This window comes from Melitaea cinxia, chromosome 22, assembly GCF_905220565.1.
Source record: "Melitaea cinxia chromosome 22, ilMelCinx1.1, whole genome shotgun sequence".
NCBI lineage: Eukaryota > Metazoa > Arthropoda > Insecta > Lepidoptera > Nymphalidae > Melitaea > Melitaea cinxia.
In genome coordinates, this window is record NC_059415.1 from 1,022,173 (window position 1) to 1,035,286 (window position 13,114).

At 33.8% G+C, this 13,114-nt stretch overlaps 3 protein-coding genes across 3 annotated transcripts; 1 reads left to right on the forward strand and 2 right to left on the reverse strand.

Annotated features, from left to right (window-relative positions):
* On the reverse strand, nucleotides 1-2,452 carry LOC123664375 (uncharacterized protein K02A2.6-like). The gene is made up of 3 exons (XM_045598919.1): nucleotides 1,756-2,452; nucleotides 1,397-1,624; nucleotides 1-845 (listed from the first exon to the last, which is right to left on the reverse strand). Exons 1-3 carry the CDS (start codon nucleotides 2,450-2,452, stop codon nucleotides 1-3), a joined length of 1,770 nt encoding a protein of 589 aa, XP_045454875.1.
* Nucleotides 2,453-3,562: 1,110 nt separating this feature from the next.
* On the forward strand, nucleotides 3,563-4,822 carry LOC123664376. The gene is made up of 3 exons (XM_045598920.1): nucleotides 3,563-3,582; nucleotides 4,365-4,503; nucleotides 4,637-4,822. The coding sequence occupies exons 1-3, from the start codon at nucleotides 3,563-3,565 to the stop codon at nucleotides 4,820-4,822; spliced, it is 345 nt and encodes a 114-aa protein (XP_045454876.1).
* Nucleotides 4,823-6,546: 1,724 nt separating this feature from the next.
* Nucleotides 6,547-13,114, reverse strand: LOC123664377. The gene is made up of 3 exons (XM_045598921.1): nucleotides 11,822-13,114; nucleotides 8,195-8,311; nucleotides 6,547-7,721 (listed from the first exon to the last, which is right to left on the reverse strand). Exons 1-3 carry the CDS (start codon nucleotides 13,025-13,027, stop codon nucleotides 6,576-6,578), a joined length of 2,469 nt encoding a protein of 822 aa, XP_045454877.1. The 5' UTR covers nucleotides 13,028-13,114; the 3' UTR covers nucleotides 6,547-6,575.

The window sequence follows — 13,114 nt, forward strand, 5'->3', positions numbered from 1 at the left end:
TTATATAACATGCCAGACATATACTACAACACTTATAATATGTCCTAAATGTTTTAACTGCTGCACGTCAATCTTACATTTATCCTTATTTAGTTTTACATTCTCCTGTCTCAATCTATCGAATACATTTTTAAGACGTTTATCATGTTCTTGTTTCGTTTTACCCCAAATCAAAATATCGTCAATATATACATCAACCCCATCTAAGTCATCTAGTATTTGACGCATTCGGTGTTGATAAACTTCAGACGCACTACAAATTCCAAAAGGCATTCTTAGAAATTTGTATCTACCAAACGGAGTATTAAAACAACATAAATCAGAGCTTGCTGTAGATAACTTTATATTCCAAAATCCATTTTTTACATCTAGAGTGTTAAAATATTTAGCACCTGAAAGTTTACTAGTGATCTCCTCAAGAGTAGGTAGTTCTAAGTGTTGCCTTTTGATAACCTCATTTAAGTCCTTAGGGTCTAAGCACAACCTCAAATCTCCGTTAGGCTTATGAACAATAACTAAAGAATTGACCCACTCTGCAGGATGTGATACTTTAGATATCACTCCTATTTTCTCCAGTTCATCAAGTTTTCTCTTTAAAATTGGTTGAATTGCTATTGGAACTCGTCTACTCGCATGAACAACTGGAGTGGCATTTTGTTTTAATTTAATATCATATTCCTCTTTCATACATCCTAAGCCTTCTAATAAATCCCAATACTCAGATAATGTATTAATTTCATTGATTTCTAAATTTTGATTTTTTAAAGGATTAACTAAATTCATTTTAATCGCTGAATGTAGTCCTAATATGTTGCTTGCTTTATCTGAGTCTACTACATAGAAATCTAATACGTGTAGCATATATTTTTAATAGCGCCTGATTTCGTTCCTGCTGATGTATAATAGCAGTTATGCATTAGCGTTGCTATTTACTTTTTCTAGGCGACTGATTTAATTTTGGAATACCCTCGTATTGTACTGCGTCGCGGTGCACCTTAGGGGGTAGTTGTGTCGCGACGCGCGGGGGGTTTGCTAGGGTATATAAGCCTCAGGGCGAGTGTTGCGGGGCCTCTTTTTTTGGATTGGATTCTCTCGCCGTCTTGGGATCTAGCTGCGATTTGTTGTGGGTGAGTCATTGTAGTTTCTTATGGTATAAGCTTTGCTTTAGTGGAAGTTGATTTTGTGAGTTTTTAAAAAAAAAAATTAAGATTCTGTAGGATTTTTTTTTACTCTCTCTCTTGTGTCTCGTGTTAGGAGTTGTGGGTGTCTCTCTAACCCAACAAACAATTTTTTAACACGTAGCATACGTAGTTTTTGCCATCATACTTACTAGGCAAAGAACACTTTCCAAGACAGTTAATTACTTGACCTGTATATGTTGTCGGCCTGGCCTTACACTCTAAAAGATTATTTTTGTCTAATCCTAAACTTGACAAGTTTTTTCCAGATAATACATTCGCCTGAGCACCAGTATCGACTTTAAAACCAAGAGACACATTATTAGATCCAACGACAATTGTCCAATCATTCGTGTCTTCCTTTAGAGCATTTATGAAAACTGATCCAAAAAGTATAGTCTTAATATTCTCCTCCATATTTTCACATCTTCTCTCATCATTATTATCTTCCACATTATGAACAAAACGATTTTTGCATTTATTTGCAAAATGATTGTAGCCATTGCAACGAACACAAGCTTGCCAAAGGCTAAACATCTCTTCACTGGATGAATATAGCCACATCTTTGACACTCACGTGTATAATTTGTATATCTGTTTTCCTTCTTATTCTTTCCGGCATTATCTGCAGTGTTTGGTTTTTTATTAATCTTATGTATGTTATAGTCTACATCGTTTAAATTATCTATATTGTTCGAAGTACTAGTCGAAGAACAAATTTTCTCAAGTTGCCTTTGTGTTTCTTGCGATGTACGACATATATCAATAGCTTTAGCTACGGTCAAATCTTTTGTGCGTAACAATCTATCCTTTACTGTTTTGTCAGAAATTCCACACACTAGTCTATCTCTTATCAAGCTATCTGTCATAAAATCAAAGTTACACGTACTCGAAAGATCTCTCAGAGCCACTGAATAGTCCTCATACGATTCTCCTTCATTTTGATTCCTGGTAAAGAATTTATATCTTTCGTAAATCTCATTCCTTTCAGGATTAAAATGTTCTTCGAATTTTTCAATTACTTTTTCAAACTCGAATCGATGTTCCGGTTTCTCAAAATTAAATCCATTATATAATTTTATTGCCCTGTCCCCTATGGCGTTTAATAACAAAGCTGTTTTTGTTTTTCCGTCCTTTGCTTCATTTCCAGATGCAATAATAAAGATTTCATACCTTTGTTCGAAAAATCTCCAGTTTTCAGACATTGACCCCTGCCAACTAATTTCTGTTGGCAGATTTATCGATCCATTTGCCGTGACTACTTTTTTCTCCATTTTATAATATTTATGTAATTTTCTATTAAATAGTAATATTATTCACAATTAAATACGCTTTTCCGGCTGCGCCATGTTATAATTGCATTTATTAATATTTAAAATATATTAATTACGACAATGAAACCATAGTTCAGTTTTTTTATCTGACGTTTCTTTTTCTTTTTCCTCTTACATACGTCACATAGCAAATCTAATACAAAAAGTTTAAATATAAATTATACAACAACATAAAGCTGTTTGAGTCCATTAATTTCCTTTACTTTTTATTGAAATTTTGTGTTTCACTCGGAATTAATAACTGTGGGAAGCTACTACATTCCAAGGACAATAATATTCAATCCTTAGTACCTATGAAATACAGCTTAAATTGGCTTGTTTAATAAGAGGCTCATATAAAATGCCTCTGGGAAATACCACTTATGCACAGTTAAATTTAGGTACAAATAGTGTTAAAAACCTCAAAATTAGTATAATTTAAGTTTCATGTGCTAAAATAGTATAAATCGGGAAATTATACCCTAATATCGTTTCATCGGTATTTATTCACCAAAATCACGAGTTTCACCGATAAATCGGTAACTTTTACATCACTGGCTCACAGTATGAATGGTTACGAAAAGAATAAAAATTAAAGATATACCTACCTAATCAATTTTTTCAATACATGTGGGATTCCCCCAACAGCTTTCCCCCTCGAACAATTAATCTTAGAAAGAGATAGTTACAATCAATTCGATAAAAAGGGGAATAGTCCGCATTATTTCGAGAAGTTTGTCATATAAAGGAAAAAAATACCAGAACGTATGTAACACCAATGTTCCACATATAAACAAAATTGTAAAAGGAACATGAGAAGGGTGGCTTCGTTATCAGAAATGGAAGGGCCTTTAAGAGACCCCAAACAAAGATAACTCTGTAACTCTTCTATTTTATAGTACGAAGTCTATTGGAGTATGTATGGCGTGGCGTTGTATAGTGTGGTATGGCGTCCACATACATATGCTACGAATTGAGTGAATTCAGAAAAGATTTATGTGGCACTTTACCTGTTCGGAAGGGCTGGCAAACCAATTGAAGTTTTATAATGAACGGTTAAAGTATTTAAAAATGCCGTTGATTACTGAAAGGTTTGATTACATGGATCAGATATCCAGAAGTTAGTTAGAAGCAGTAGCTTAGTTGAGCTGTGTGGCTACGGTAGTAAAGAATATAGCTACCCCCTATCTTCCCGTGGGTGTCGTAGAGGCGACTAAGGCAATACATAGTTTCACTACCACCTTGGAACTTAAAAAGCCGACCGATAGAAAGATAAACTGCTGGCTTTGAAATACACAGACCGAAGATGGGTAGCAGCGTCTTCGGTGCGACAAAGCCAGCCCTGCGATCACCAACCCGCTTGCCCAGCGTGGTGCCTATGGGCAAAACACATGAGTTCACGCCATTTTTGGTGCGAACTTGTGGAGGCCTATGTCCAGCAGTTGACTGCGATAGGCTGAAATATTAGGTTTTTTTTTGTGTTTTATATCTTTTTAATGGTAACTTTTTTATTTTACTAAATACGCCGCTCTGTTATATGTGCTTATTAAAATTTGAGGCGCTTTTATTATTTAAAAAAAAGTTAGCATTTTTCATTTACGTCATATAGTTTTTTGTTGACTTAAATATTAAATTAAACAAAATTATCTTCTGTTTATGTGTATTAAAATTAGTCGTTACGAGGTTCAACACTCCGTCAAATGGTATTAAACGTAAAAACTAACTTTTCCACTTAAAAGGGGGTGAAAAGGTTTGGAAATCCTAAAATAGTAATAGAGGTAATTCTCATTTACCTAAATGAAAGTATGAAACTGTAAATACATACTCAAAAAAGGTTGTAATGTAGATGAAAATTTAAACAATTTTTTTTAAGGTCACAGGACGGCCTGTCCTTAAAGTCTTGGCGAGGCTCGGGTACCACCAGAGGCGTGGTCCAAGAGTGCGGTGGTGCTATTAAGAAAGGTGATAAGTCTTTCTTGGAGAATTACGAACCGATCTCACATCTGAGCCAAGTCTGTAAGCTGTTTTCGATGGTCCGTCGTTACGAATCGTCTAGCAACAAGACTCGACGATTTACAACCACCAAAGAAGGCTGGGTCTCGAAAGTGTTGCAGCGCCGTAGACCACTTCCATACTATTCGACAGATGATACAAGATACGGAAAAGCATAATCAACCGCTGTGTATGGCATTTGTGGACTACGAGGAAGCCTTTGAATCGACCGAGAACTGGACTATCCTAGATGCTCTGCAGAGATGTCATATAGACTCGCGATATATTGAGGTACTGAGATATATGTACAAAGCGGCGAGCATGACTGTGTATATCTAAAACTAGCGAACAAGACCCATTTTTCTTCGTCGCAGGGTAAGATAGGGTAGATGTGATGTCACCAATCGCATCGCATGCGCGTTGCCAACTCTAAAAACCCCCCATAGGAGCTTTGGTCACCTTACTCAACACAGGAACGCTTTGCTTGAAAGCAGTGTTATTTGCTTCTGTAACGTTTAACTTGGGTTGGCTTATATCCAACAGTGGGCTACGATAGGCTGAAGATTGTTTTTTTTTCAATTCATTTCAATATTATAATTGTATATTCGTTGTCTTTATCTGAAACAAAAATACTACTACGCTTCAGCCTGTAATATCCCACTACTGGGCATAGGCCTCTTTCTCCATGCCTCCGGCTCCAATGCGGGTTGGCGGATATAAAATATAACAATATATATATATAAAAATACACAAATATTATTTTAATTTGAGATTGATAAATATTATTTTGCTAAGTGGACTTTAAATCGGCAGTTGTTAATTTTACCTTCACCCAAACCGACCTAACAACTAGAGGTCACCTTATATCTTCTTGTGGAAGTTTTGGAGACTTTATATCATGTGTTTAATAACGTTTGACGTAAACTGTTATGTTCACATTGTTACATATTATCTATTGTTATACATAAAAATTAATTCCTGGTCTCTTGGTCATGCCAAAATTTGCAAGCGACTTTACATTTTTCTCATATTTTTTCATCACGTTTATTTATAAGTAGGTACTAATTATTGTACACGTACAAGATTTACATAGCGACAAAAAGCAGAGATACAAAAAGAGGCGGATTTATCGCTAAAACACCGATATGTTTTAGACAAATAGAAATTTTCTTACGGAATGTGAATTTGAGAAAATTTTGAAGTACCAGAAAACTTAATAACATTGTATGATATTCAAGCGCTTGACAGGTAGCAAGTCATGATAGCGCATATCGGGTTAGCTACTCTATAATAAAAAACGAGTGTGCTTTAGACCACAAGACCGAAGTAAGTTAAGTGCTAGTTCTAAGTTTTTTTTATGCATAAATAAATAAATAAAATAAATAAATAAAACTTATTTAGTTGCCCCTACAGTACTATACGAAAAGTAACTCTTCCTCTTTCTATCTTCACTAACTTATATCTCCCTCTCAACTTCCTTTCGCCTCGCCCGATCACACTTTTCGTAACGCTCTCGTCACGCGTTATGTTATGTAATGTAAATGTCTCCTGAGGGTATGTCTTCTTTGGCATGTTTTTAGGCATATTTCGGAAATTTTGTTTTAAAGAAATTTTGTACTAAATCTAATATAGAATGTTATTATGTGTAAAAATGTGTGTGTAAAAATGTTACTAACAAATTTTTAGGACGAAAATCTGAAATAAATTATTATTATTATTATTACAATTACCATACGTGACTGTAATAATAGCAAATAATTCGCTACAACGATTTTTTTTTGCAACGTATTTGACAGTCTGTCATTTGTTGCTTGACATGTCACAATCAGGAAAATAATAAGGAAATTCAATTTATAGTCTAATTTTACTTATTGGCAGTATTTTTAACCAACTTTCAAAAAAGGAGAAGGTTCTCAATTCGACTGTATTTTTTTTATGTATACTTTTTTTTATGTAACTTGTATCTAAATCTTTAAATAGTTCCATAGAAAGATACTTAATCATTTTTATTTATAATTACCGTAAATATATTTTGTAATCTAAGGGAAACAAAAGTAATTTACAACAAATAGAAAAAAATATTTATTAAAGCCTAAAATAGGCTTGGCTTCGAATATGCACCAGTAAATAATGGTATATCATATTTCTTGTCTACTATCATAAACATGAAAGGTCTGTTCGCGACAAACTCATCAGGTAGTGTTCGGAAGCTGTATCCAGCTTCAGTCGCAGAACTTGCTACCGTTCCTTCTTCCGTCACTTCTATGTCAGCCTTCTGTGTGAACGTCGAGACATATAAAGGATAGTGCGATATTAACGAGAAACGAGCAGAATAGTCAAACATTGATTTCACGCCCATATCAATCAAAAGTTCTTTCAAGTTACTTAGATCCGACGTTATCTTAAATCTAGGTATTTGTGCCATCACCGTTTCCTGTTTCAGTTCTTTGAATAACTTGTTTATCGTGGATATACTTATAACCTTTAGATTTTCTATAACTGAATATAGAGATGTGCTCTCGAAAGGCAGGAAGAGATACATCGAATATCTACCATCGTTACCGTACTCCAGTTCAAGGACACTAGCTTTGATCTTCTCTATTCTTCTCATTTTAAGCGCACTGGACAAGAACATAAGGTTTACGGAACCTATTTCAACTCCTCGTTCATTGTAAAACGGACTCGGTTCAGTTTCTTCTTTAGTAAATGGGGATTTCCAAGGTCCCTTAAAGTATATAGCATCGAGCATGACCATCAGAACATCATTAACGTCTCCCGGGGACACTATGTCGTCTATGGATTCGTGTGTCACAAGACTGACATAATCGTTTATAGTCTGCGCCGCTCTATCGGGATCATCGAATGATAAAGTTTCAAATGTACTTCCAGCTTGTGAAATTTTCCTCCTAAACGGCTTCTGAATTGGTAAATTACTGTCTACATACACTTTCGAAGTTTTCTCCAAGACGACGTCTGTATTATTGTCTGAATTTATGCTATTTGCAATTTCTAGGTATTTATTGTTGAAGCATTTATTATTTTCCAAATTTAAAACCTGCTTTAATTCCGCTAGGGTTGAATCAGTTGCGCCTAACGATACCGACATCAATAATGTCCACGCCGAAAACGTGGATGCCACGAAGTGGTTTTCTTTTTCTACAGCGACTCTAGTTAATAAATTGGTAGAGAATTCGTAAACTGCTCTCTTGAAAGACGGCCCTGCTTTCTCCACAGTGCACTGAGCGAGAATAGACGGAATTAATATAAATATTAACGTGAAAGTGAGTCTTGCCATTTCGTTCGTTTTCGATGACTCGGACCCAGAGACTGACATACAGAAGTCGAAATTTATGTCAACGTTATCAAATTGTTCTCTCGTTCGTTTATCATGAAAGGTTAAAGTTCCACTACACTTAGGCAATTCCGATTATGTCATTTAATATAATTAAATAATTATTATGTATTAAGTTATAAGGATACTCTTGACAGCTTGATTGTACGTTACACTAAATAGTTCGTTCATTTACTGCTGTGTTTGTAATGAAAATGTTATGTGTAAGTTATTTTATACATAAATGTACCTATATAACAATATTCATTTGAAGGAAATATAGCTACATTTGTTATCACTGCTCGCCTGAACGAACTTTGTTTACAATCGTTACTGAGAAATCGAGCCTATAACCCGGAATTTTGACTAAAATAATCGACCTTATGACTTATTGAGTAAGGGCCAATTGTAATCTGTAAATTGTTTTCTAGAGGTTTCCTTGAATTTAACACGTCCTCGTTTCCAGATACTTCAAACACATGACCCAAGTTTATCTCCTGTTGAGTTTATAAATACTGATTGTATCATTAATTTCAACATTGAATGAACGGGTGCCAACATAGTCATATTGATAGAGAACATTATCATTTATTAATGTTTATAAGTTGATAGTGTCGACCAGTGTACTGAATATTATATAAACTCGATAAAATTAGTGACAATGGTCAAGATTACGTTTATATTGGTATTTTTAACACCAGTCCTGTGCAGAAATTTTCCATGTAATCACGAGAGTGCTGTAAATAATTTCAAAAGACCGACATATGATTTTTCTGTTCAGCTTCTTGATAGAGTAGCCCAACAGACTGGATATCATTTTGTATTTTCACCAATATCGACATGGCTGCAACTGATGACTCTAGCGGAGGGAGCGACAGGATCAACTGAGAGAGAAATTTGGAAAGTAACGAGACACCATCGTATGATATGCTTCAGGAGGAAATACAAAGAAGTCATAAACGGTATGGACGATGAATTAGACTACATGACAAAAAGGACAAATGTTATCGTCTTCAACAAATTGTTAGATGTTAAGGATTCCTTCAAAAATGAAGTAGAGAAGACAGATACTACGAAAATTTTGACGTTAAACTTTAATGAACCTGAAAAAGCAGCGAAGGTAGCAAATGAAGCTTTACAGATGGACATGGACGGTGTCATCGACGAAGGTTTTGAACCTGAAGATTTTAATTTGACTGTATTATTGATGACTGACTCTGCGTACTTTAAAAGTGAATGGAAAACCTCCTTCAATCCCGTTTACACTATGACAGAACCTTTTTACTCAGAAGAAAAAGTACCCATAGGAAAAGTTAGAATGATGTCGCAGACAGGGTATTATAACGTTACTGATGTATCATTGATAAACGCGAGAGTTATAGAATTACCATTCAGTGCAAATGATAGGACTTCGATGCTCATATTTTTACCAACAGAAGGTAGTGTAAGAAATTTGTTATATAAAATGAAAGACATAAGTTTGACGACTATATATAGTCTATTCAAAGCAGAGGGTGCCAAGCTCGTCAACGTTAAGATACCCAGGTTCAATATTAAATCGGAATTGGAAAACATTCCAGAATTAGTGTACGACATGGGTGTAAAACGAATTTTTTACCCAGATTTAGCGAATCTTGAAGGTATAAGTGATTTTAAAATGTACACATCGTTAATGACTCAAGTCGCTGATATTGATGTTACAGAGAAGGGGGCTACTGCGAGCGCAATTGCTGAATTTTTAATTGTAGGTAAACCTGAAGAGTTTGTTGCAAATCGACCATTTGCTTACCTCATAGTCGATAGAAAGACTGATATTATATTGTTCGGTGGTATTTATAGTAATCCGTCTCTTTATTAAACTCTATTAATGAAATTATTTTTGGGTTTCATTTTTAACCTTATAATGTATATTCAACTTTTAACCTTATGATATATTTTAAAGAAATCAAAGTTGAAAACTTCTTCATCAAGTAGTTTCATTTAATAAGGTGTACATTTTTTTAATGAATTTTATTAATGACTAGCTGTGCCCGCAACTTCGTCCGCGTGGAATTTAACAAAAAAGTTATTTTTCAGTTCGCAGAATTTTAAAATAAATAACTTTCTAACATATAAGTTGCCTTAGTTTCTCTTTACTATACCAGCTATCTGCCAGTGAAAGTCTCGTCGAAATCGGTCCAGTCGTTTCAGAGATTAGCCGGAACAAACAGACAGAGAAAATTTGTAAAAAATGTTAGTTCGGTATATGTACGGTGTATACATACATATAGTAAAAAGCGGTTATTTTAATATTACAAAACAGACACTCCAATTTTATTTATTTGTATAGATTAGGTATATTTTAAAGACTAGTCTACTCCTACCAAAACACTAAATATTTATTATCGTTACATGATGACAGCTAATATATAGTAGATAGATAGGCTAAAACTATAATAATGTTCTTGTTTCTTAATTAATTAAGCTATTAATGTTAAGAATATTTTATCAGTTAGCAAAAATTACAAACGAACTATTATTTAAATAATTTGCTCGAAAAGCTATTTTCTATGGGAATCATATGCCAAAAGAATGTTTAGCTTGGAATTTTATTTATGATAGATATTGAGTCAAGTTCTATGTTTGTGTGTATTTTTTTTTGTTGCCAACATTTAATAACTAACCAATTTTATTACATCTTTATTTGTTCTGCTATTTGTTGTTTTTATTCGTACACTAGCGGCTTGCCCCGTCTTCGCACGGGTGTAATACTGATACTAAATATAAAATATATAACTGTGTTTGCTGTAACCGAAAAAAATCGACTTCAATTACATCGAAAAGTAATACAACGCAAATAGACGGTCTAGTACGATTTTCGAAGGTTCCTGTTGATTTCTCAGGGATGCCATCGTCAGATCCTGTTTTCCTTATCATGGTGCAACCTTTGGGATATCTCCTTTCCAACAAAAAAAGATATATCGAAATCGGTTCATAAACGACGAAGTTAGCCGCAAACATACATACATACATACATAATATATATATATATATATATATATATATATATATACGGTCGAATTTAGAAACCCCCTCTTTTGAAGTCGATTATAAATATTATAAATATTTGCAATGTCAGCGCATAAAAATATTTACGACATCACATTAGAAACCTCTAAAATTATCAATCTTTCTCTACCGTATTATGCATGTATTATACATATAAAACCTTCCTCTTGAATCACTTTACCTTTAAAATAAACCGCATCAAAATCCGTTGCGTAGTTTTAAAGATCTAAGCATACAGACAGTGGGAAGCGACTCTGTTTTATTCTATGTAGAGATAAAACGTAATTCTGAAATATGAGTATCGTTATAATATGATCATATTATAACGATATATATTTATAACAGTAGCATATTATGCTTTGATGTGTGTATATACATGTTTGTGCTTATATATTGAAAAACCCGGTTATTTGTTTAAGGAAATTATAGTTCTAACAGATTAAGCACGGTAAGAGGAAAAGATGTTGTAAATAAAACAAATTAGGTAACGTTTTTAATTATTTTTAAGTTTCAATAATTTATAAAAACTGTTAAGAAGTCATTGTAGTGCTAGCAAGTCATTATAGAAGAAGAATGTATTTAATTAATTACATCGAAATTTTGGTTCATATAAACATTCGCTACGTAATTTCCAGTTTTAAGTCCAGGCTGATGCAAATTGATCCTGTTTTTGGATTTTTTTTTGTGAGGCGTCTCAAAACTATACTATATTTGACTGTAATTAATTCTAATGCAAAATATAGAGCGACGTACCTATCTACATATGTATTTGTAAGTTACGCAGATAGAGAAAAACAGAAGAAGGAGACAAAGAAGGGAACATAAATAATACATAAATAAATATACGAAAATATACACGTTTCAATTTACGGTTATAATATCCTATATATATAATTTAATTCTTATTAGGTTTAATTTAAAAATAATTAAGCAATAACACATAAGAGTCTTACAACTTAAAATGGACTTGGCTTCGAATAGGCACCGGTAAATATTGGCACCTTGAACTTCTTATCAAATATCATAAATAAAAACGGTTTATTGGCAATAAACTCGCCTGGAGATGATCTGAAACTGATTTCCATTTCAGTCGCAGCACTTGCAACAGTTCCTTCCTCAGTTACCTTTATATTGGCCTTCTGAATTATGTCCGATACGTATAAATCTTGATGCGTTATTGACTTGAAATTAGCTTTTGAACTGTGAAATGGCGATTTCAAACCCATGCTAATCAACAATGCTTTCAAGGTACGAAGATCTGACGCCATCTCAAATCTCGGTATCTGAACTATAACCTCATCCTCGGTAGTACTTTTTAACATTTCAACTATTGTAAATAAACTTGTATTCTTAAAGTTTTCTATAACATATTGTAGAGATCCGCCGTAGAATGGCCGGAAGAGTAACATGGAGTACTGATTATTATTCCCATACGGCAGTTCAAGGACATGAGCGTTTAAAGTTTTTACATATAACATTTTTAATGTACTGGTCAAGCTCATGAGATTTACTTCACCAATTTTTTCTCCATTTTCATTATAAAATGGATTAATTTGTGTATTTTCCTTTGGAAATTTATTTTGCCAAGCACCCTTGAAGTAAACGACGTCAACCATTATCATGAGAACATTGGCAAGATCTCCTGGAGACACAATTTGCTCTATATTTTCATGTGTTGCTCTTCTCACAAAATCGTTTATAGTTTGCGCGGCTGAATCGACATTTTCGAATGATATATTTTCAAATTTACTCAGACCTGATTTTAGAATTTTGTTTTCAAAATTTTTATGAATTGTCAACTTACTGTCTACGTATATGTTCGAGGCTCTCTCTATGACGACGCCGGTGCTATTGCCAGATGCGTCGGTGGTTGATATTTTTAGACTTCTCTTATTAAAACACTTTTTATTTTTCCACCTTAAAACCTGATTAAGTTCTTCCAATGTCGCACCTGTAGCACCCAGTGATATTGACGCTAATAATATCCATATTGATGGAATGGAAACAACGAAGTGATTTTCTTGTTCTGCAGCTATTTTGGTTAATATTTCAGTTGAGAACTGATTAATGGATCGACTAAATTCTGAACGCGCTTCCTTCAAAATACATTTGGTGAGAGTACACGGGATTAATCCAAAGATTAACAATAATAATAACTTTGCCATTTCGTTTGTATTTAATTAAACAAATTCAGAGACTAACACGTTAAGGTTATTCAAGTATAATGAGCATAATTATCAAAGAGGTTAAAG

Bases quoted from the DNA above. Each gene is read 5' to 3' on its own strand.
- LOC123664375 (XM_045598919.1), bottom strand. From the start codon at position 2,452: ATGGAGAAAAAAGTAGTCACGGCAAATGGATCGATAAATCTGCCAACA. The intron at 1,625-1,755 runs GTGAGTGTCAAA...ATAATGTGGAAG, and splicing joins CAGATATACAAATTATACAC to ATAATAATGATGAGAGAAGA. The intron at 846-1,396 runs GTAAGGCCAGGC...TACACGTATTAG, and splicing joins CAAAAATAATCTTTTAGAGT to ATTTCTATGTAGTAGACTCA.
- LOC123664376 (XM_045598920.1), top strand. From the start codon at position 3,563: ATGCCGTTGATTACTGAAAG. The intron at 3,583-4,364 runs GTTTGATTACAT...ATTTTTTTTAAG, and splicing joins ATGCCGTTGATTACTGAAAG to GTCACAGGACGGCCTGTCCT. The intron at 4,504-4,636 runs GTCTGTAAGCTG...ACTATTCGACAG, and splicing joins CGATCTCACATCTGAGCCAA to ATGATACAAGATACGGAAAA.
- LOC123664377 (XM_045598921.1), bottom strand. From the start codon at position 13,027: ATGGCAAAGTTATTATTATTGTTAATCTTTGGATTAATCCCGTGTACT. The intron at 8,312-11,821 runs TAAGTTGTAAGA...TAAACTCAACAG, and splicing joins ATTCGAAGCCAAGTCCATTT to GAGATAAACTTGGGTCATGT. The intron at 7,722-8,194 runs GTCGATTATTTT...ATTCTCGCTCAG, and splicing joins CTTACTCAATAAGTCATAAG to TGCACTGTGGAGAAAGCAGG.